The sequence below is a fragment of the Mus pahari genome, chromosome 23, assembly GCF_900095145.1.
Source record: "Mus pahari chromosome 23, PAHARI_EIJ_v1.1, whole genome shotgun sequence".
Classification (NCBI taxonomy): domain Eukaryota; kingdom Metazoa; phylum Chordata; class Mammalia; order Rodentia; family Muridae; genus Mus; species Mus pahari.
This window is the reverse complement of record NC_034612.1, coordinates 538358-561334: the sequence shown is the minus strand read 5'-3', so window position 1 is coordinate 561334 and position 22977 is coordinate 538358. Positions and strand designations below refer to the sequence as shown.

Sequence of the window (22977 nt, the reverse complement as noted above, 5' to 3'; positions counted from 1 at the left end):
TGAGACAGGGTCTCACTATGTAGTCCTGGTTATCTTGGAGCTGTCTATGTAGACCAACTGGCCTTGAATTTAAAAGTCTGCCTGCCTCTGACTCGGTTTCCTCTTCCCCAAGTGCTGCGTGTGCCACTGTGCCCACCTGTTCCCTGAAGGCATATGTAGAGTTTCTGTCTTCACTTTCCTCATGCATTGCTGTAGAGAAGATAGCAGCCTACTTATGTTTTTCAAAGTTCCAACATTGACCCATTTTATTTATAGCCAGCAGCGCCTGCTTCTGATCGATGTCCCTCTGCACAACACTTTTCTGGAGCTCTGGACCATGGTGCACTTCCTCATTCCTGGGATCTCCAGGCCTTACCTGAGCTTTCCCCTGAAAGCCCCCAATGAGGAAAACCAGGATTACTATCACAAAATGGTCATAAGATTACACAGGGTATGTTTGCTTCTGTGACTACAGCTGACTCTTTTAAAGTTTATCTGCCCTCTGCTAAATACGCCATGGCATATAGGGGAGAAAAATGATTATTTTCTCCAGGTCACACAGCCATTTATTTTGAGGAGAACCAAGAGAGATGTGGAGAAACAGCTAACCAGGAAGTATGAGCATGTTCTGAAGTGCCGCCTTTCCAGTCGTCAGAAGGCCTTATATGAGGATGTCATCCTACAGCCTCGGTAAGTGCTGCTTTGCCTACCTGCCCAATGAGAAGCAGATGCACCCTGTTGACTTAGTAAGTGTGGCTATCAGTGAGGCAGCCAGGAACTCTGCGGGCTCCAGAACATCCTCTCTTCCCTTTCTCTTACTCAGGTATTATATATGCTTGATCTACACCCCTGCCATTTGTGTAGCTTGATACCTATCCCACTGTGTGCTGCTGCTGCTTGTGTTAGCCTGTTGTCTTAGTTAGGGTTCCATTCCTGTGAGCAGACACCATGACCAAGGCAACTCTTATAAAGGACATTTAATTTCAGCTAGTTTACAGTTTCAGAGGTTTGGCCCATTATCATCATGGCAGGAAGCATGGCAGCATGCAGGCAGACAGTGGTGCTGGAGGAACTCTACATCCTGATTAGAAGACAACCAGGAGAAGACTATCATCTGCAGACAGGAGGGGCTCTCTTCTGCACTGGGTGAAGCTTGAGCATAGGCACCCTGCTAAACACCATGACACAGACAAAGGAAAAGCAGTTCAGTTACCCTTAAATTCCTTAGTGTATGGTTTTGTTGCTGTGAAGAAACACTGTGATCTAGGTAACTCTTATAAAGGCAAACATTTAATTGGGGATGGATTACAGTTTCAGAGGTTCAGTCCATTATCATCATGGAGGGAAGCATGGCGGTGTGCACGAAGGCCAGGAGTTTTTCATCTTAATTGGAAGGCAGCCAGGAGGAGACTAATTCTGTGCTGGGTGGAGCTTGAGCACAGGAGACCTTAATGCCTGCCTATACAGTGAGGCACTTCCTCCAGTAAGGTCACATCTACTCCAAAAAAGCCACATCTCCTAATAGCACCACTCCCTATGTCCAGGCATTTATTCTGTGTTGGCTGAACCTATTCAAACCACCACAGTTGTCCTCTAAGCAGGAGCTCTGACGAGTCATTCATTGTTCAGGGAATGTAACTTGTTCATCTTTGATTATGCCAGTGCCACAGGGTAGTGAGGTACTTGTGTTTGGGAGTGATGTCATTTGTTGTGGAGATGTGAGAGGTCATGGCTTTGGATCCAGCACATCTTGTCTTAATGATCTTTGTTGGTTCTGTGATTTCCTGCTCTCAGTAGAATGGCAGTGAGACTTTTTCATGTTTTTTTTCTTTTTTCTTTTTTCTGAGCCACAATTCAAGGACTATGTGTTAAGACTTTGTGCACCTTGGCCCCATTTTTGTTCTTGGGAACCAGGTTTCTGGATACCATTTATAAACCTGATTTATAAACCTCATTTCTACATTGCACTTTCCAGATGCATAGGAATACCAATTAAGGCTCTCAGGGGGAGGTTACTTTCCATTCCTACCTGCTTCCACTTGCACCCCCTTAACCTCCACCCTTTCTCTGGAAATGTCCATTATTCTTAGACTCAGGGAAGTAAATCTTAGTTGTAGCCCACTCAAAGCCAAACATGGTAACTTTAAATATATCTGTTGTCTATTCTCCTAAGTTAGATGGATAGCGTCTTACTCAGTTCTTCTGCTCTGCCCTGTTCAGGGAACCTTATCACAGGGCTAAGAGCTGGCTGTATTGGGCTTTCCTGTTATCTAAGCTACGTTTACTGTGGCATCCCCTCCTGGCAGTGCTTCTCAGTATTACCCCCTTTCTCTGTTACATACCTGAGTCATCCCTGGCATAACTAAGCTGGCATTTCCCATAAGGATCTCAGGCTTCCTGAGCCTGGTTCTCACTAGGCAGCCTCTAGATGAGTTGTTTGGGTTTACAACCTATAGTCATTTCACCATGACTCTCAAGTGCTCCTGATATCAGTCTTCACTACCTGCCTTAGGGTGCTGGACATGCCATGCTGTGGTCTGCTTTCTCACCCAAGATCTCTACTCCATACTGCAGCTCCCTGAGCTTGGTATGCCTTGTGGGTCTCTGTCTGTCTGATATAATTGCAGCAGGGTCTGGCCTGTGGCCTATTTGGCATCTCATCTACCACTGTGCACTCTCCTTATGGGATCAGGGGATGTGCCTTCTGGTGTGCTCTTGTCCCACTTTCTGGCTTAATGATTCCTTTCACACATCGAACTTTGGATGCTTCTATTTGTCTGTCAGGGCACTTGCACTTTATCCTGATGTTTCTGAAACATGTTTTTTTTGTTTTTTTTTTGTTTTTTTTTAGTTTTTAGTTTTTTGAGATAGGGTTTCTCTGTGTAGCTCTGGCTGTCCTGGAACTCACTTTGTAGACCAGGCTGGCCTCAGAAATCCGCCTGTCTCTGCCTCCCGAGTACTGGGATTAAAGGCGTGCACCACCACACCCAGCTCCCATGGTTCTTTTATAAAAGGAACAACCCTGTCCCTTGAGAAGGTGTAGCACCTGAGATTTTGGTCTATACCCAAACCTGGCTCTCAGTAAAATCTGTTCATGAATGTAGACTTGAATGGTAATAATAAATTTACAAATACAAATTTACTAACCCAGTCTTGGGACATGTTGCTAGTTTTGGTGTTTTCTGAGATGCAGAAGCCACTGATGGTGAGGCTGGATGATGGACACACACTGAACTTTCTGCTGCTTTTTCATGAGCAGGACTCAGGAAGCTCTGAAGAGTGGACATTTTGTCAGTGTCTTGAGTGTTCTGACACGGCTACAGCGAATCTGCAACCATCCTGGACTAGTAGAGCCACGGGTACCGGGCTCCTCCTATGCAGCAGGCTCTCTGCAGTATAACTCAGCCTCTTTAGTTCTCAGAGTTCTGGAGAGAGAGTTCTGGAAGGTGAGTAGAAGATTTAGAAAGATAGTTTAGAATTTCTAGTACTGTAGATACAATCCACATAGTTGTATGGATCATTTCCCAATCCCTCTTCTTTCTAGCTTAGTAGTTCTCAACCTTCCTAATGCTATGGCTCTTTAGTAAACCTCCTCAATCTGCGGTGATCCCAACTATAAAATTATTTTTGTTGCTACTTCATAACTGTAATTTTGGTACTATTATGAGTCATAATATAAATATCTGTTTTTCAGTGGTCTTAGGAAACTCCTGTGAAAGGGTCATTTGGTGTCCCCCGCTCCTTCCAAGGGGTTTCAGTGCACAGGTTAAGAACTGCTGCTCTAGCTCTTCCCGTTGAGTCACTGTATCTGTGGACCTCCCTGTTTTGTGCAGCTCACAGAACTATATTTGGAGTCTTACACTTAGAATATTTTCATTCTCATTGTAGTGTATCAGGATATCATTCCTTTGAAGGGCTAGGTAAGATTCTGCTGTGAAATGCTTTGTTCTTTGGTCAGTTGATGCATATCTAGGTGGTTTCTACTTGTGACTATTGTTAGTATAGCTGATGAGAACACTCCTACAGTTTGGGGTTTCCTGTTTTTGTGAGTGCACTTCAAGTGGAGTTGCTGGCTATATAGCCACTCTGTCTACTTCTTTAAGGAGCTGCCAACTATCCCACTGCTGATGAACCACCTGACTTGCCCTAGTGGCACAAGGACATCTGTGACCCACTTCCTGTCTTTCATCCTTTTCAGTGTGATGCTGCTTTCTTGTTTTCTCAAGTTCTGAGAAATATACATTAGTGATGCTGTGGAAAACAAGACACTTGCTTTTGTCACTGTCATGGTCATGAATCTGACTGGTTCCCCTTAGTAGTAAGTGGAGTCCACACAGTGAGTGATAATAGGGATCACCACCACACAGTGACTAGCACGTGAGACTAGCACATAGAGCCACACTGCCCTCCTTTTTCCTGAGGAAGACTGCTGTTTATTCCTGTACTGTTCAAATGATGACTGTGTGGTTGCATCTGCCCCTCTGCCACTCCAGGTTGTCACATGATTCTGAGGAGGGCCCAGATAGCTGTTGTCCCCTTGTGAGAGGAGGTCTGTCCTGAGCATCAGAAGGCTATAAAACATACATATAACACACCATATAAAACAGCCTCTTCAGTTGATTCCTGCCTTGTAGCAGATTTTGACTCTTAAGTGTTTTCCTCTGCCACCTATTACAGAATGTTTTCTTCTTTTTTTATTTCTGTTTCTTCTTAGGAAACCGATCTTTCTATATTTGATCTCATTGGGCTAGAAAATAAAATCACTCGCCATGAGGCTGAATTACTATGTAAGAAAAAAGTGACTCGGAAACTCATGGAGGAAGTCTTTGCTTCGCCTCCTCCGTCAGCCCGGCCAGCAGCAGTGAAGCTCAAGGCCAGCAGGTATGTGCATGGGTTAAAGCAGCATGTGGCTCATCTGGCATATTCACTGCTCTAAGGACTGTCTGCTGGTTGGGAGTCAGATGCCTGGGCCATAAGCAGTACCTTCTTCTAGCTGACTCTAGGCATTCCGTTGAGATGAGAAAATCTGTGTTCTTTGTTGTTGGTGGTTTTGGTGGTGGTGGTGTTTTTTGTTTTTGTTTTTCTGAGACAGGGTTTCTCTGTGTAGCCCTAGCTGTCCTGGAACTCACTCTGTAGACTAGGCTGACCTCGAACTCAAAAATCCACCTGCCTCTGCCTCCCAAGTGCTGGAATTAAAGGCATGTGCCACCACTGCCCAGCAAAAGCTGTGTTCTTGAGAATGTTCTGAATGTCCTTGTTTTCAGTGAGCACAACTACATTAATAAGATTCTCAAATAGAGGCAGCAAATTCTGAGTGAGAGTCACTTTTCTTGGTTATCTTTAATAAAGTAAGCTTTAGGATTTGGGGAGATGTCAGGGCTGAGAACAGCATGCTGTCAGGTGTGGCAGTAACTTGCATGGCCAAGTCAGACATTTTATTTGGAAGAATTCATGGGCAGGAGCACAGGCAGACATGAGGTCCACTCAACAACAGTGGAGTTTTTACAAGTGACAGTACATCCAGGCAGTGGTGGAACACACCTTTAATCCCAGCACTTGGGAGGCAGAGGCAGGTGGATTGCTGAGGCCGAGGCCAGCCTGGTCTGCAGAGTGAGTTCCAGGACAGCCAGGACTACCCAGAGAAACCCTGTCTCAAACCAAACCAAACCAAACCAAAAAACAAAACGAAACAAAACATACTTTGACCTAACCCTAAAGATTTACAGTAATTGTGTTACCAGTTGAGATCTATGACCTCTGAGTACAGGGTTTGTCACCATCTCCCGCCAGCTGTGCTTGTAGCCACCTTGCTCCTGCTCGATACCGCTTAGCCTCCTAGCTGATCTCTGAGGGGCAGGCCTCTAGAACCTGCTTTCTGCATTGTGGTGATGCTGTGTGTCTTCTGCTTGGGCCAATGGTCTTCTAGGTTATTTCAGCCTGTGCAGTATGGCCAGAAGCCTGAGGGTCGCACTGTGGCTTTCCCCAGCACACATCCACCTCGGATGGCAAACACCAACACATCCACAGCTACTCCACAGGGCCAGGTTCGAGGACGGCCACCGATTGCTACTTTCTCTGCCAACCCAGATACAAAAGGTATCTCACATAAAGAACTCTCTTTTATGGAAGACTGTGGGAAAGCTCCTGTTGTTGTGCTCCTGGCCCACTGTGTGTTATACACTGCTGGGAATGTGGACACCTCTGAATGGCCTGCAAAGGAGCCATCTGCAGATCTTGATAAGTTGAAGATATTTTTTTCTCCCCTGCCTTTCTTTTTCGTCTTTCTTTCTTTCTTTCTTTCTTTCTTTCTTTCTTTCTTTCTTTCTTTCTTTCTTTCTTTCTTTCTTTCTTTCTTTCTTTCTTTCTTCCTTCCTTTCTTCCTTCCTTCCTTCCTTCCTTCCTTCCTTCCTTCCTTCCTTCCTTCCTTTCTTTTTTTCCTTCCTTTCTTTTTTTCCTTCCTTTCTTTTTTTTTCTTTCTTTTTTTTTTGGAGACAGGATCTCACTATGTAGCCCAGAATGCTCTAGAACTCATGGTCTTCCTGCTTCCAATCCCCCTCAGTGCTGAGATTTACAGGCATATAACACTATGCCTGGATGTAGAGTTTGTTTCCTATACTGGGTTTTCCCTGTAAGAGAAAGTTCTCCTTGGCTGAGCAGGTGATTGGACTTCTGCAAAGTATTTTTCTTAAAGTATGTCAAGGTTGTTCAGGAAAGTTCTGAGCCTTCCTGCTGTATTTGGTGCTATTGTTTTAGCTTCATTTGTGGTAAAGAGGCAGGGAAAGACCTAGAAGTGGTCTTGTAGCCTCATCTGGAAACAGCAGTTTGAGGTTTCTGTACTGCTGAGAGCAGGAGATTTTGTGTGCTTACAGAGTGCTTTCTAACAGCTGTTAGCATTTGACAGCCCCAGGATGTGTGCCTTGTGTGTTCTGTGAACTCACAGGGAGCCTCACTGATTGGCAACAGGCAGATCCTTAAGTTTCTCTCAACCTAACTATTGTACCAGCCCCTCCATGTTTGTGTCCTAAGAGTGGGCTTCTTATTTGAGAGACTGTGAAATAATGTTTATGTATTTTAACATTCGGTTGTAAAATACTGCGTGTTATAAAGAACCTCTAACAGCTTTGCACAAAACAACCTTATTGATTACAGCAGCAGCAGCCCCGTTTCAGAACTCTCAGGCTTCCGTCGGTGCGCCTCGACACCAACCCACCTCGACCTCCAGCACAGCAGCAGGCCCAGCCCATCCTTCGAAACTGCGGGCTCAGACCGCTGTCCAGGCCTCCACCCCAGGCCCACCCCTGCCCCCGCCCCAGGCCCCCTCGCTGGTGGCCGGGCAGAGTGCACCGCCCCAGCGGCTGGTGCTTACCTCGCAGGCCCAGGCCCGCTTGCCCAGTAAGTGGCCTTACTGTCCAGGGTCTGCTCTCACTGCCTTGGAGCAGTGTGTCAGGAACACGGGATGTCTGAAGAGCCTTTGCTGTCCACTGCCTCTGTCTGTCCCTCAGTCCAGGCCTGGAGCGTGATGCCGGTCATGGTGGGGCCTTGCCTGTGGTCATTGTCCCAGGCCCTACTCTGTTCTACTCTTTCTCCTCCCCATTCAACCAGCTCTGCTTTCCTCCTGTGCTGCACTGGTGTTGAGGGCTAGCACCTTCTTTTAGCCTTAGCCACAGTTCTGTTCCAGTAGTGCCAGGGTTCACACTGCGGGGCAAGTGGTGAGACCACGTGAATTAGCATTAGGTTTCTAGACACCATTAGTTCTTTAGTTCTTCACACATTTCCAAGTTTAAACTTGGCGGTGAATACTTGCTCAGCATAGACATTTCTCAACAATTCAGCGACTAAAACATCTCATTGTTACTCATTTTCTCCTAACTCAGAATTGTGTACTGCCAGCAGTGGGATTAGCAGGTTTCCAAATCTTCTACAGGCCATTATCTAGGCTACTATAGAAATGCCAACTAAAATATTGCAGATCATAAATATTTCTTATTTGCTATGTAACAGAATCACATTGAGGCCTTTTTGGAAAACCGGGAAGGGAGGAAAAAACATGAGAGGAGCCTGGGGGTCTCTTCTGTGTCCATCAGTGGGGAGTAGTTGTCCTAGGCAGTCACTTTAGAGTAGAGAGCTACATATACCTCATGCTTGTGTAGGTGATGAGAGTTTTGTTTGTAGGATTCCTCACATGTCATAGTGTGTGAAGTTAGTGATTCAGCTGGCTTTTTCCATCTAGAAGGGCTGATGGGTGATTTAAGTGTCTGTGTGTAACTCTTTGTCTCTGACTTTCATTTTTCCTTCCTTGTGCACAGTTAATTCTGTGTGTAAGACATCTTTAGGTAGTTTGCTAATCTTTCACTAACAGTTCTCCTTATGGCACCTTACTAACCCTGGCATGTATTTTTCTTGGGAGAAGAGCATTTGAACTTGGATAACCACCCCTTGGGTAAAAAGCCTTTTAGCTTCTGATCATTTGATATATAATATCAAATCCTATAAGCTCATTTGAATTAACAGAAACTTAAGAGTTTTATGTCTGACTTATTTATGTTTTCCTAGACTTAAAAAAAAAAAAAAGCATGTGCAGTTAAAGTTTGTTTTATATGTTGACGATATCTTATTCACTGGATACATACTTTCTCAAATTTTGTAAGTCTTCTGAAGAGTTTCCAATTTAATGCAATAGATGTCTGATATTTTTGATATTTACTGTTCTTCTTCCCTTTTATTATTTGGAGAGAAAAGTAAAAACATTCCTTAATAGTTGCATGTGTAGTAGTTGATACTGAAAGTCCCTGCTGTTTATGATTAAATAGATTAAACACTAAAGTCTGATATTTAATACTGTTTTTTCTTTTGTCTTAAAATAACTTTTCTCAAAATGATAGCAACACCCAACAAGTGTTTTGAAGATACTTTAGTATAGGCAGGCCTTATTTATAGTGAGAGCGTGTTGTATAATGGTCAGTAACTTCCAAGTGATGTTAGTTCAGCTTCTCTTCTGTGTTTTAACAGGTGGGGAAGTAGTGAAAATAGCTCAGCTGGCGTCTATTGCAGGGCCACAGAGCCGTGTGGCCCAGCCAGAGACACCTGTGACACTACAGTTCCAAGGGAACAAATTCACCTTGTCACATAGCCAATTGCGGCAGCTCACAGCAGGCCAGCCTCTGCAGCTGCAAGGTAAGAGACAACCACAGCCGGCACTGTCGCTGAGAAGGACAGAGGCCCACCACTCTTAGCACTGCACTTGAGAGCCTGTCTGGGTAGCAGGGTAAAAAGGGTGGGTCCCTGTGAGGTTCAGGTTCTTCCCCCCCAGGCATGAGGGCTCATTGAGGGATGATAAGATGACGTTCATGAGTTTTCTTGGCAGGCAGTAAGCAACTAAGTAAGATGCTTAGTTTCTATCAATACCATCTGCTCTTGGAGAAGAGTTTCCTCTTTTGTTGCTTTCATGCATGAATGCGTCAGATGTTCCTAAAAATGCCAAAAAGACCAGCAGTTCTTGTAGGTGAAATGCTTTATCTATCTACCTACCTACCTACCTACCTACCTACCTGCCTGCCTGCCTGCCTGCCTGCCTGCCTGCCTGCCTATCACTTGGATTCTTACTGTGTTGTCCAGATTGACCCATGACTACTGAGACAAGCCATCCATCCACCTGCCTCAGCCTATGAAGTAGCTGAGACTTCCAAGATTTGTGCCAGTTTAAAGTTTTAACTTTTAACACCTGGATCCAAATGTCTCAGATCTTTGGCTAAGAACAAGTAGTTACTGCTTTCAAAGAAAAGGAGGTAGTAAAATTTGAATTGTTCATTAAAGATCAATCTTAAGTGATAGTTGCAAAACTGCAGCTTCTTTAGCTGCATCCAGCACCAGTTGCTTACCTTTAGGCTAAGATTTCAAAGGTTTCTATGGCAGCACCAGCTTCCCTGTACCTTATCCCAGCAGCCTCTCCGAAAGACACTGCCCTTGATTCTGGCTGGGTGACAGCTTCTTGTGATACTTTAATACCTGTCTTGGTGGGGTTTAGGATCTCAGAGTCAGAGCCATCCGTGAGTGTAGTTGGTGGTTCCTTGTTCCTTGTCACACGTTTGGTAAGAAGGTTCAGGCACATAATAGGCAAGTAGCAGACTTTTGAAGAACAGCCACAGAGTCATGGGCACTGGGCTAAGCCCAGCTCTTTCTGGTAGTTTTTATCCCTTTGGCAATGGCTACATGGGTCTGTGAGTGATTCTGTGACCTTCACAGCCCTAGGACAGCTGTGATCACCAGTGGATATATACCTGGGTATGTGCAGGGTTAGTGGTCTTCTTGATTTGGTGTAAAGCAGACTTTCTTCAGATGGTTTTCTGTCTTTATCTGAGATTTTTCAACAATTTCTTCTTTGTCAGAGTTACTGAGCTGTACATATATTTGCTTGTGTAAATGGAACTGGGTATGTGCAGTATACAGACTCATTTTTTTCTATACCATTTGGAAGTGGCTAGTGTGTAACTATACTGTGCATTTACCTGTTACTGATGCTTCTGGTGGACATGTGATTACAGGTAGTGTACTCCAGATCGTGTCAGCCCCTGGACAGCCCTACCTTCGAGCCCCTGGCCCTGTGGTGATGCAGACTGTGTCTCAGGCAGGTGCTGTGCATAGCACTCTGGGAAGCAAGCCCCCAAACAGTGGCCCCAGCCCTGCACCCTTGACCCCACAAGGTAGGGTGTTCTGAACAGGAAGAAGGCTTGGTGAGAATTTCTTGCGGGCTTTTTGGGGGGGGGCAGGGGTTACTGTCAGGAGTCATGCACCTCTGGCCATAGCCTTATGCATGTCAAAACCTTATTTGTGATAACCTGGTTTCCACGCATGTGTCATGGCATCAGCTTGGTTTCTTCCCTCTTTTTCTCTCAAATGTACTGCTTGAATATGACCAAACCCCACTGTTGTGTTCTAATAAAAAACTTAGGGGGTCAGAGAGATGGCTCATCAGTTAAGAGTATTTGTTGCATTGCAGAAGCCCTGGGTATCTTTCCTACACCCACATGGTGGTTCACAGATATCTACAACTCTAGTCCCAGGGGATCTGTCACCCAATTCTAATACCCATAGGCACCAGGCACACATGTGGCACACATACTTGCATGCAGGCAAAACACTGATATATAAAGTTTTTTATTTATAGATATGTATAGGTATATATACATATATACCCATAAATATATATTTAAAGTTAAATATACATATATAAAAATTTAATTTAATAGACATTTTCAAATATGTGTGTGTACATATATGTATGTGAATATATATATATATATACACACACACACAATTTTATTTATTTTTAAGAAAGAAAAACTTTTGGAACCACCAAATATTTAGTAAGTGTGCCTAGAGCTCCCTGAGAGTAGAGCCATCCACTTGGTACAGGGTTTGCACACTGTCTGACTGTCCTATAGCTGCTGGGCTCTCAGCTTCTACCCTGTTCTCTGCCAGCTTCTCTTCTAAGGACCAATCCTTGTCTGCATGTGTTCAGTATAGTAGGGCTGGTGGGAGAGTTTGATTCATAGGCAAGCAAGGAGCTGTTCCTCATTATATGCTGATTTCCTATGGTGTTTTTTCATTATGGAACTGCGGAGGTTATGAGGCTGAGTTAGGACAGATATGTGATCTGTCTGTGCCAGAATAGTCTTGACTCTAGTTCTAAACATAGCTTTGATGCATCAAACTCTTTGAGCCAGCTCCTTTTATCTTCTTGGGATTTCAGGAGGCAAGGTGCTACACCTTGGCCAGGCAGTTCACCTTTAGGAATGGATCTGTTGATACTGGCTTTCATTTTTGCTTTCTTTCTTTGGGAGCCAGGAGCACAAGGGTGTTAGGGATGGAACTTCTCAAGCAGTCCAGGCACATGCTCTACCATTAAACTACACCTGTACTCCCTTCAGCTCTCTGCTTTTACATTTGTAGTTGGTGTTCCGGGTCGAGTAGCAGTGAGTGCTATGGCTGTTGGAGAACCTGGCCTGGCTTCCAAACCAGCTTCTCCTGCTGCAGGGCCAACCCAGGTAAGGCTTAGATGCAAGGACACACAATGGCAAGTAGCTTTCAGAAACAGCCAAGGCTCCTGTGGGTTCTTTCGGGTTTATGCATCTCAGAGATGCACATGCTCTTTGAATTAGGGCCTTGATTTTAACACTCAATCCCATTGAAAGAAATTGACATAGGCTTCTGAGTGCAGACATTGTGGTCTTTACTCCTTTTGTTTTGTCTTATCCTCAGTGTCTTCTATGTCTTAGGAAGACAGAGAAGGCTCTTTTGTTTCTTGATATTTTCTGCGACTAGTTTCATAGAAGTAGGCCATGGATGTTGAAATGAATGTATGCATAATAGTTCCCAAAAGCCTTCAGTGAGGTGATTTTGTCAGGATGTCTTGTCTTTTCTTTTCTTTTCTTTTTTTTCAATTTTTGATTAGGTATTTACTGCATTTACATTTCAAATGCTATCCCCAAGGTCCCCTATACCCCCCCCCCGGCTCCCCTACCTACCCACTCCCACTTCTTGGCCCTGGTGTTCCCCTGTACTGGGTCATATAAAGTTTGCAAGACCAAGGGGCCTCTCTTCCCAGTGATGGCTGACTAGGCCATCTTCTGCTACATATGCAGCTAGAGACACGAGCTCNGGGGGTACTGGTTAGTTCATATTGTTGTTCCACCTANAGGGTTGCAGNCNCNTTCAGCTCCTTGGGTACTTTCTCTAGCTCCTCCATTGGGGGCCCTGTGTTCCATCCAATAGCTGACTGTGAGTATCTACTTCTGTGTTTGCCAGGCACTGGCTTAGCCTCACAAGAGACCGCTATATCAGGGTGGATGTCTTTCAAATAACTTTTTTTTTTTTTTTGGTCATGTTTTGCTTTTGTCTTTCTGGCCTTTTTGATCAAGGAGGAGAAGAGCCGACTTTTGAAGGAACGGTTGGATCAGATTCATTTTATCAATGAGCGGCGTTGTTCCCAGGCTCCAGTATATGGTAGAGACTTGCTGGGGATTTGTTCCCTTCCTGGAAGAAGGAAGAGGCCTTTGTGCTGGTCTTTGGATAGCAACTTTGGGAAGGGTCCTAAAGGAGCAAACTATGACATGTCCCTCTCAAAGAGTGAAGGTGATCTGATTTTGACATTGAGTCAGCGTCAAGAGACTCTTCAAGATGTTCTTGACAGGTGAGTTAGTGCATACGCGTGAGTATCTTTATCCTTATTTTCTGTTCCTTCACTCTGATGCACACCAGAAATTTTCTTTTTAATTTTTAATTCTGGGTCTCATATAGCTGCCCTTCAATTCTATATAGGCTAGCCTAGGCTTGCTTTGAACTCTTCCTGATGCTCCTGCCTCCTCCTCTCAATGCTAGTATGAACGACCACATCCTGTAATTCTTTATTCTTTGGTTTTTTTGGTTTTTAATGTTTTTATTTCCAATTGCTTTCCCTCAGGTTGTCTCTTTGAGTTTCTAGGGGGTTTGAAGTGGTTTGGGAACAGAGGCCTGGTATTTAGGCTATTAACTGGCTCTTTTAGTAAACTGACCCACAAAACTAGCCATATATGTTACTTGGGGACATTGAACAGTAGAATTCAGAACAAGTTAGTAGAGTAGCCTCTTAGTGGGCTAGCCACACTGTTCCTGCTAGGCCTTGATATGTCTGCTGCTCTTCAGACAGCTGATAGTCTATGCAAGTTTCTGTATTCCCTGGCCCTGTTCTCCTGGCTCAGCCTCAGGGTCATTTGCTTTGTCTGGCTGAACTGTTGTTACTTTCTGTTCAGAGAGGCCCAGATTACCTGAGAGGGCCTGTGTCCAGAGCCCAGTCTTCCAGGTCTCCTAGATAAGGAAATGAAGGAAGAAAAAGGGCGTCCTCTCCAGGCCGAGCCAGCCTGTCGCAGGCCTTCCCAGGCTGTGTGGTAGAGTTGTTGCCATTTATTCTCATGCCCTTGTTTGTCTTTGAAATGCTTGTCATCTTCACACATCACAGATGGTCACTTCAGAGATGTACTTGGGAGCAAACTGCCAAGACCCAGCTTCACACGTTGGAGAGACAACTCAGCATTTAAGATCCCATATTACTCCTACAGAGGACCCCAGTTTGGTTCCTAGCTCCCAAGACAGGGAGTTCACGAGCCTCAATCTCTAGGGGACTGGACATCTTCTGTCCTGTACAGACACTACATGCATATGCACAAACTCCTGCGTAGATACACAAGCATGAGCACAACTGAAAATAAAAGTAGCTGGGCATGGTAGAGCACACCTTTAATCCCAGCAGTGGGGAGGCAGAGGCAGGTAGATGGATATCTTTGAGCTCCAGGCTCAGAGTTAACTAGTTAGCCTCAAAAAAAAAAAAAAAAAAAAAAAAAAAAAAAAAAATAACATTTAAAACAGAGCTTCAGCTGATGCCTAGAAAGCTTCTGTTGTAGATGACTGGAGGTTAGTAGGTAGTGTTAGGTTGGTTATTGCCTTGTAGTTCTGTCTGTAGGGTGTCCTGAGCCTGTTCCCTCTCAAGTTACATGTCACCTGTACTATTTATTTAGAAGGTTTGTATTCAGAGACAATTTACTTCTATCTCAAGAGTCCCGGCAGGAATATCTGAGCCAATGGCTATAGTCGGAGATGCCCTGTGCTGGTCATTTAGATCTGTTCTGACTGAAGTTGTCTTGGGTTTGTGTGTGGAAGATTATGCTACTTTGCAGTGATAGAGTCTAGCTCTTGCTGCTTGTCTGACAACTCACTGTCAGAGGGTTCTGCCTTGCTTCATTGCTGCCAGGGGGTCCAGGGCACCACATAGTGACCACACATGATTTCTGCTCCTCAGGGTGGCCTGTGTGATTCCTCCAGTGGTGGCTACACCACCCTCCCTGTGGGTCGCGAGGCCGCCCTCATTGTATAGCAGCAGGTTGAGAGCTCTGAGGCAGTGCCTGAGGGAGCACACCGGTCCTTACCACCGGCAGCTGCAACAACTAACAGCACTGCGCTCACTGCAGTTCCCGGAGCTGAGGCTGGTGCAGTTTGACTCAGGTATGACAGACCCTGTTAGCATGGTTTGTGAAGTGAGATACGTTTGTTCTAGAATGCAAGACAGACATTCTCTCTCTTTCTCTCTCAGGGAAGTTAGAAGCTTTAGCAATCCTGCTACAGAAACTAAAATCTGAAGGACGTCGGGTACTGATTTTATCTCAGATGGTTCTTATGCTGGACATTTTAGAGATGTTCTTGAACTTCCATTATCTCACTTATGTACGAATTGATGAAAATGCCAACAGTGAACAACGACAGGTAAGAAATAATCCTTTCATGGTGATTTCATGGTATGACCCTGAATCATCAGATTTAGGCCTCATTTTCCTACAGCTGTGAGGTAATAGTCTACTGCCCCTAAATGCAGAACTTTTTCTGAGTTCCAGACTCACTGCTTTCTTGATTTTTTTTTTTCCCTACCCTTAACAAGCTTGTTAACAAAAAAAAACCAAAAAAACAAAAAACAAGCTTGTTAACCAGCTAGATGTATGGTCTTATGTGTCTCAGGACAAATAGGAGTAATCTGTAGTCAGATTGGGTTAGTACTGACATACTTTAAGAGGTGGCTATCTAGCAAAAATATGAATGCTTTTTAGACTAACTGGCAAAGAAATACAAATTGAAAAGTTTTTCCATGTTTTTGTTGACCATATTTGTTAATTTGTAGCATTTGGCTCATACACAGTGCTTGTAGAACCTCTAGCATAGCTCTTCAGAAAGCAGCATGAACTGCCAGCTTCAGAGATGGGTAAGACAATTGATGTAGTGACCCCTGTCTAGGGCTCCACACAATAGCAATATTTCACTGAATGATTGCTACATAGTGGTCTCTGTAGAAGTGGACAAGATAAGCCATAGTCAGTGAGTGAGTGAATATTCAGCAGGAGAAAGCACACAAAGAAGGTTTGTGCCTTGGCGGTGAACCACAACATTCTTCACAACTCCAAATGACAGACTAGAAAGTCCTTACCAGAAGTGTTTCAGTCACAAGCATGAGTATACAGTACAAAGGGCCGTGAGTGGGGGGGAGAAAAGCACAGTGCAGAACAAGACTTGAGTTCTTTTTATGTTTCAAAGCAAATGAGAGTTGGTACACATTATACATGCAAATAGGAGCCTGTTTCTTTTTTTCTTTCTTTTCTTTTCTTCTTTTTTTTTTAATAGTGTAGACAATTAGGTTATCATTTGAAGAGAGGGGTTGGTCAACTTTAGTTCTATTTTGGCATGGAAATAATTTTATAGAAGAAAAGTACTCAACATTCATTACAGTTTGTTGTCCCACGTGCTTAGAGAGATCTTTCTGTGCTTCCTCAGCCTTACTCCAGGGGCTTCTTGCCTGTAGAGTGCCCTGGCATTGCCTGAGGATAGAGGAGAAAGCACAGCTCCCTCCCTAGCAAGACTCTGCTTTCTTGTGGGGCCTACAGATTGGGCTGACAGCAAGTACCAGATAAGCATGAGCCCTTATGCACATGATGTCTGTATTGTCTAAACATGACATAGAGATGCTGTGCATAGAAGGAAGTGCATGCATGCAGGAGAGCCAGGGTAAGATGTTATTCATGGATCAAATTAGACTGTTACAACATACCTTGAATCAACAGATCATAGAAGGTGTCCAAAGTCTTCTAGTATTCTCCAGAAATGTTAACCTAAGTACTTTGTTTCCTCTCAGGAGCTGATGAGGAGCTTCAACAGAGACAGGCGGATTTTCTGTGCTCTTCTCTCTACCCATAGCCGTGCCACTGGCATAAACCTTGTTGAGGCTGACACTGTGGTGTTTTATGACAATGACCTAAATCCAGTTATGGATGCCAAAGCCCAGGAGTGGTGTGATAGAATTGGGAGATGCAAGGACATCCACATATACAGGTGATAACAATCCTGGCCAACTCATAGAAATACTCATAATGAGCTTTGTGGAAAGTGTGGGTGCAGGAATTCAGTAATAAGCACAGTTAAGAGGTAGAGTCAGATATACTATGCTGCAGTTGAATTTTAGAAGTTTCTACATAACTGAGGTTTATTTTCCTTTTCAACATGTTTTGTCTGGCCTTTGTACTTGACATTTACTTGAATATGTAATCAGTTGTGTGTTAGGTCAGTTTTGTGTTGGCTTTTTGTTGTTCAGTGTGTACATGTTGTACATCTTTTATAGTAACTGAAGAGTACAGCTTATATTTGGCTTGCTTGAAGTACTATAAAATACAAATTATCTGTTGAAAGACTTTGCAATGTTTCTTTATCTTCAAGCATATAAATTGTAACTGGTGACCCTCCATAACTAATTGGGAAGACAGAAGGGCCCCATGGCCACTTGTAAATTTCTGAATGTTACATGTTATGCTAATATAAAACTAGTCTCATGTGCCAGTGTTCAGTCTCAGAGAATAGGGCTGGGTCACCTTTCCTGCTTAGGAGCACAACACAGACTAGACAGGCAACAGATGAGTAGGCTTCAGGTTGAGTGTTGAAGAACATAATAAAGAAATGGGTAAGTGATAGATTGGAGGACTGCCTTGCAGTTCGTGCAAAGGTCAGATCAGTCTCATAAGCTGAGAAATAAGGTACTCTTATTTAAAAGTGGGAATACAGAGGGCCTAGAAATTTGAATACTCAATTTCAAGTATAGGGCATAGGTCGAACATGAAATATCTATTTGGGACTATAGACAGGAAGCATATCAAAGAGAAGCTGAGTCTAGTCATGGAAGCTGCCATGTCAATGAAGTCCAGGAATTTCCTTAGTTCTTCTGAAAGCATCATGAGAAGATGTGTTGAAATGAAAGTGCCGAGCTCTTTACCTGCCATAGCCATGCTGAGGGAGGCATCTGCCTCCCATAGTGTGGTTCATTGCAGCGGGAATAGGGAGCACCCACTAGGGTGCAGCCATACACCTACCTACTGAGCAGTTGAAAGAAAAGCATGTTCATAGGGAGCTTCTTCATGCTGCTTAGCAAAGGAAACAAGTGTGGGTTAGCATATGCCATGACAGACAGGATTGATTGTGCCTTATGCCACACACATCAAAGGCCAACCCAGGGTGACAGCATTTCCTAATAGCCTTTGCATTGGCTGCCTAGGAGAAGGGGTTGGAAAGGCAAGCAATGATGAAAATAGGTATTGCAAAAATTCCTTCTCAATATGTCCTTATAAGAAAGGCCCCAAAGACAAGCCGAAGTTTGATGCCACCAAAGCCTAGCATTAGAAACATTGCAGAGAGTTTATTGGTCTTACTTATGGAGCATGGATGGTTTCTTTCAGGTATGTGGGTAACCTCAAATCATCAAATACACGGGCTAGTCTGGGCTACATTGTGATATCTTGTTTTAACAAAGCCCAACCTACTGCATGTGTGTACTAGAATGGATAGTAACTTATGCATAGCTACATAGATGGAATCTCTTCTTTCCACCTTCCCTGGACCTTCTTACTCTAGTCCCTCTACACCCTAGTATAGGATTGCATACAAAGATGAGGGTCCATGACTTTCCCAGCCCATCTTTCTTCTTTTTTTTTTTTTTTTTTTTTTTTTTTTGGTTTTTTGAGACAGGGTTTCTCTGTATAACCCTGGCTGTCCTGAAACTCACTTTGTAGACCAGGCTGGCCTGGAACTCAGAAATCCGCCTGCCTCTGCCTCCCAAGTGCTGGGATTAAAGGCGTGCGCCACCACGCCCAGCTCCAGCCCATCTTTCTGAGAGAACATGAATAATCAATGGGACCACTCAATGGTCTCTTGCAAACTGACACATCTGATCTGATGAAGATGGCTGCTATTTTGCCTGAAGGACCACATTGTCCAACAATATGTCTATTAAAAATTCACTCACAGGGCCCATTAAAATATTTGCCTTTATTTTACCTAAGTTTAATATCTAGAGCCTACATGGGTAGAAGTAGAGTTACCACTTCATCCATCTGTCCAACCATCCATCTGTCCATTCATCCATCCGTCATTCTGTTACTATAACTATATATCATAATAGTGATAACAGTTTGTGAGAAAAGTTGTTCTCAGACTTCTACATATGTGTTGTGGCACAGGCATACCTATCTGCTTATATTATCTATCAGATGATCTCAGTCTCTCTCTCTCTCTCTTTTTTTGAGACAGGGTTTTTTCTGTATAGCCCTGGCTGTCCTGGAACTCACTCGGTAGACTAGGCTGGCCTCGAACTCAGAAATCCGCCTGCCTCTGCTTCCCGAGTGCTGGGATTAAAGGCGTGTGCCACCATGCCCGGCCCTCTCTCATTATTTTTTAAGTAAAAAAAAATGTTGCCTAAACTGGACATGTTGGCACATGCTAAAATCCTTGCATTCCAGAGTATTAGACGGGAAGACAATGAGTTTGAGGCTAGTCTGGGCTATATTGTGATATCCTGTTTTAACAAAGCCCAACCTACTGCATGTGTGTACTATTATGACATGAATGTAAGGTGGTGCCATCTTGCTCTGTGCTACAGAGTGTTGATGTGCTTATAACCCAGAGGTGGACAAAAATGCAACCTGTTATCTTACAGTGTTATCCCACAGTTAGAATGTGGCTGTTTTTCCTACTCCTAAAGCTTAAATGTAAGGGAATTATATCTACTGGACCTGTGCTAACATGAGAAGAGACAACACTGTACCTTGATTGCTTGCTTTTTAATATGTTCCCTTTTTAGAATTTTTTTTTTCTCCTGGAAATTTCTCATTTGTTCTTTTCATCCCTGTGAAAATTTTTGTTAAAATGGTTTAACTTAGTTGTCTTTTAGCATTTAACTTAACTTAAAACTTTAACTTAACTTATGTTGACTTTTAGCATTTAACATCCTTAAAGCAAGTAGTCAGGGCTGGAGAGATGGCAGTTCTTACAGAAGATGCAATTTTAATTCCTAGCATCCACAAAGCAGCTCACCAGCTGTCTCTAACTTCAGTCTCAGGAAATCAAGAGCCCACTGGCCTTCATGGGCACCAGATATGCATTTGGTACACAAACACACAGGAAGGCAAAATATCCATATACATAAAATTTTTTAAAAGTATTTTTCAAGCCAGGTGTGGTGGCGCCTGCCTTTAATCCCAGCACTCGGGAGGCAGAGGCAGGCGGATTTCTGAGTTTGAGGCCAGCCTGGTCTACAAAGTGAGTGAGTTCCAGGACAGTCAGGGCTATACAGAGAAACCCTGTCTCGAACAACCAAAAAAAAAAAAAAAAAGTATATTTCAAAACAAAACAGTGAATGTTGTAGGAAAACAATAGACTGGATGATGAGCCCTGCTTGTCTCTGAGACCTGGGGGGCTAGCATCTTGCAGGGAATAGGTAAGAACTGGACACCTCTTGAAAGTCTCTCACAAGGCAAGTCAGGAAAGCTGTCAACTCTGTCTGTTGTCGTCTGGAAGGACAGACAGTAGGGATGAGCCCAAGACACGTTGAGAAAGGTCTAGATTGAATGTGGTGGGAAAAACAGTGGCAGGTAGAGGGCCTGCCCTGCAGACTCCAGAGCACAGGAGAACAAGGATGGGAGAGGGGGCGACAGCGGCCTGAAGTGCTGCTTCTCTGACTACCCTTTGGGCACCTGTGCCTGGTATTTATTGGCTTGTGTTTCTAGGTGATGTAACTTATTTTATCTGTATATGTATACATATTTTTTCCTTTTTTATTTTACAGGCTTGTCAGTGGCAATTCTATTGAAGAGAAATTGTTAAAAAATGGAACTAAAGATTTGATCCGTGAAGTAGCTGCTCAGGGAAATGACTACTCGATGGCCTTCTTAACGCAGGTAGCTTTCATATGTTAGGAACCCTCAGTGACTGCATATGACCACAAAGGGAGACTGTCTCACTTCCCAACTCCCTCACAGTGAAGAACTCCACAGTGAACAGAATCATCTTTTTTTTTTTTAAAGTGTGAATTTACTAATGAGGGATGATTCTTGGGTGTGTGTTTTATACTGCCCATGGCTCAAGTCAGATTCAGGATCGTGTCTGTTCCTGGAAGTTACTGTGTCTATTATTTGTGTTTAGCGAACTATCCAGGAGCTGTTTGAAGTCTATTCACCTATGGATGATGCTGGCTTTCCTGTGAAAGCTGAGGAATTCGTGGTGCTTTCTCAGGAACCATCTGTCAGTGAAACTATCGCACCCAAGATTGCAAGACCTTTCATAGAGGTGAGAGGAAATCTGATCTTCCGTAAGACTTGTTTGACAATGAATGTTCTACTGGAGTTGTGACTTTGTGTACTTTCCCAGTCTGGTTGTGTGCTTTCACTCACCTGGCTTCTGAGTGCTCAGACCTTACTCTTTCTTGTTTCTCCCCTCTGTTGATCCTAAAGCCTTCCTGCCTGCCTTCCTGCTCTGCCCCAACTGTAAAGAAGTATCAAGGCAATAGAGGAGAAAATGCTAGCCATTGTCCTCTTCCCACTAGGACTTTCTGAGCCATATTTGATGTCTAGTATTGAACCATGCATCCCATCTGGCCCGCAGGCACTCTCCCAGTAAAATACACACCCGACTTTGAAGACTTAGATGAGGCTCTAGAATGTCTGTGTTAGGTATCTCATGTTGGGTCCTTGTTGGGGTGTAATACTCTGGATATATGTCAGGGATATTACTGTTTCAGTGCAGGCACGGGAAGGTCTGGAGTTGCACATGTGGGTCCTGTGCAGTGGCCAACTTTATAGGCATATGGCAGATACCTATCAGCACCACTTATATCCCCTTTCTCCTCCTTCTGGCTTAAGGCCCATTTTATCCCAAGGGGTCTTACTCTGAATGCCTTCCCCATGGAAGCTGCCTCACCTCTGATTCTGCTGTTTGTCTAGGGAGACAATTGACTTGCTCTTTGGGAAAAGCCATGAACGATGGTGCACAGCAATGCCCTTGTATGCTACTGGCTTGTGTTCCATGCTATCAAAGCTTTACCAACAGTGGTGATGGCTAGCTACTCTGATTCTAAAACTGAACTATTGAGAAAGTCCCTCCTTTCCAGAAGTGGTTATTCTTGCGGCATCCTTTTACAGTTGTCCACCTTGAGATGGATGTGAATGGACTTCTGTGCTTTGGGTCTGCTCTTTGTCTCAGGTGGCAGTAGTGTATCTGCCCCCATTCTGGATAATTATGTTTATGAACTTGCCAAACTGCTCATCAGACCTGTGTATGGATGACTTTGTAGTGTCTTATGAGAGCATGTTCATGTGTTCCTGCTGAATGTCAGCCTTGAAGCAGTCAGCAGGTCCTGCACACACAGCCTACTAGTAGATAGAGCTAAGCGGCATGCCTCAGTGGCACCTGAGTGCTACAGCTGCTGTGGACTGCCCTGGGCTTCAGTTAGATAGTCTCTCTCTTAAGCTGTTGTCTCCTATGGTAGATTTATTTTGCATCTTGCTGTTGAATAGTAAATCTGAACACCTCTTTCATGAGTTTGATGGCCATTTGACTGTCTTCCCCTTTGCCCCAAAGCTGGCGATAAAACCCCAGACTTCATGGAAACCCACTGCTGAGCCTCACCCCACCTCCTGGATAATTGCTTTGTCAAGTTTTTGCATTCTGGAGACTTTTTTAAAAATGTATTTATTTTGTAATTTTTGTGTGCATATGGATGCACACATGAGTGTGAGTGACTGCAGAGACCAGAAAAGGGAGTTAGTTTTCCTGGAGCTGCAGTTACAGGCTGTTGTAAACCACCCAAGGTGCTGGGAATTGAATTCAGGTCCTCTGAAAGACCAAGGGCACCATCTCTCCAGCCTTGAACTCCTAGAGATCCCCCTGCCTCTGCTCTCAAATGGTGGGATTAGAAGTGTGTGTCACCACTGCCTGACCTAGAAACTTAATTTTATGTTGGTTTGTCTGAAGACCAGGAGTGTGGCATCCCCCAGAGCTGGAGTTACAGGTGGTTGTGAGGCACCTGACATAGGTACTGGGAACTGAACTTTGGTTCTCTGCAAGAGCAGCATACACTCCTAGCCACTGAGCCATCTTTCCAACCTCATC

The 22977-nt window shown here is 44.0% G+C and overlaps 1 protein-coding gene and 1 non-coding gene across 11 annotated transcripts in view; both read left to right on the top strand.

Annotated features, from left to right (window-relative positions):
* Positions 1-22977, top strand: part of Ep400 (E1A binding protein p400) — a 105859-nt gene that overhangs the window by 60275 nt on the left and 22607 nt on the right. For 6 of the 10 annotated variants that reach the window (XM_029533909.1, XM_029533908.1, XM_029533907.1 and 3 more), the window contains 15 exons: positions 256-430; positions 533-669; positions 3239-3425; positions 4694-4860; positions 5906-6075; positions 7129-7371; positions 8989-9153; positions 10521-10679; positions 11929-12023; positions 12897-13168; positions 14810-15012; positions 15101-15270; positions 16685-16881; positions 20657-20768; positions 21013-21156. In XM_029533909.1, the coding sequence (XP_029389769.1) occupies positions 256-430; positions 533-669; positions 3239-3425; positions 4694-4860; positions 5906-6075; positions 7129-7371; positions 8989-9153; positions 10521-10679; positions 11929-12023; positions 12897-13168; positions 14810-15012; positions 15101-15270; positions 16685-16881; positions 20657-20768; positions 21013-21156 (2596 nt within the window). The remainder of the gene's footprint in view (positions 1-255; positions 431-532; positions 670-3238; positions 3426-4693; positions 4861-5905; positions 6076-7128; positions 7372-8988; positions 9154-10520; positions 10680-11928; positions 12024-12896; positions 13169-14809; positions 15013-15100; positions 15271-16684; positions 16882-20656; positions 20769-21012; positions 21157-22977) is intronic. The other 4 variants (XM_029533911.1, XM_029533910.1, XM_021187003.2 and 1 more) reach the window with 2 other exon arrangements.
* Positions 16318-16450, top strand: LOC115063123. Its single transcript, XR_003843003.1, has one exon. It is a non-coding gene; the product is annotated as a small nucleolar RNA SNORA49 (small nucleolar RNA).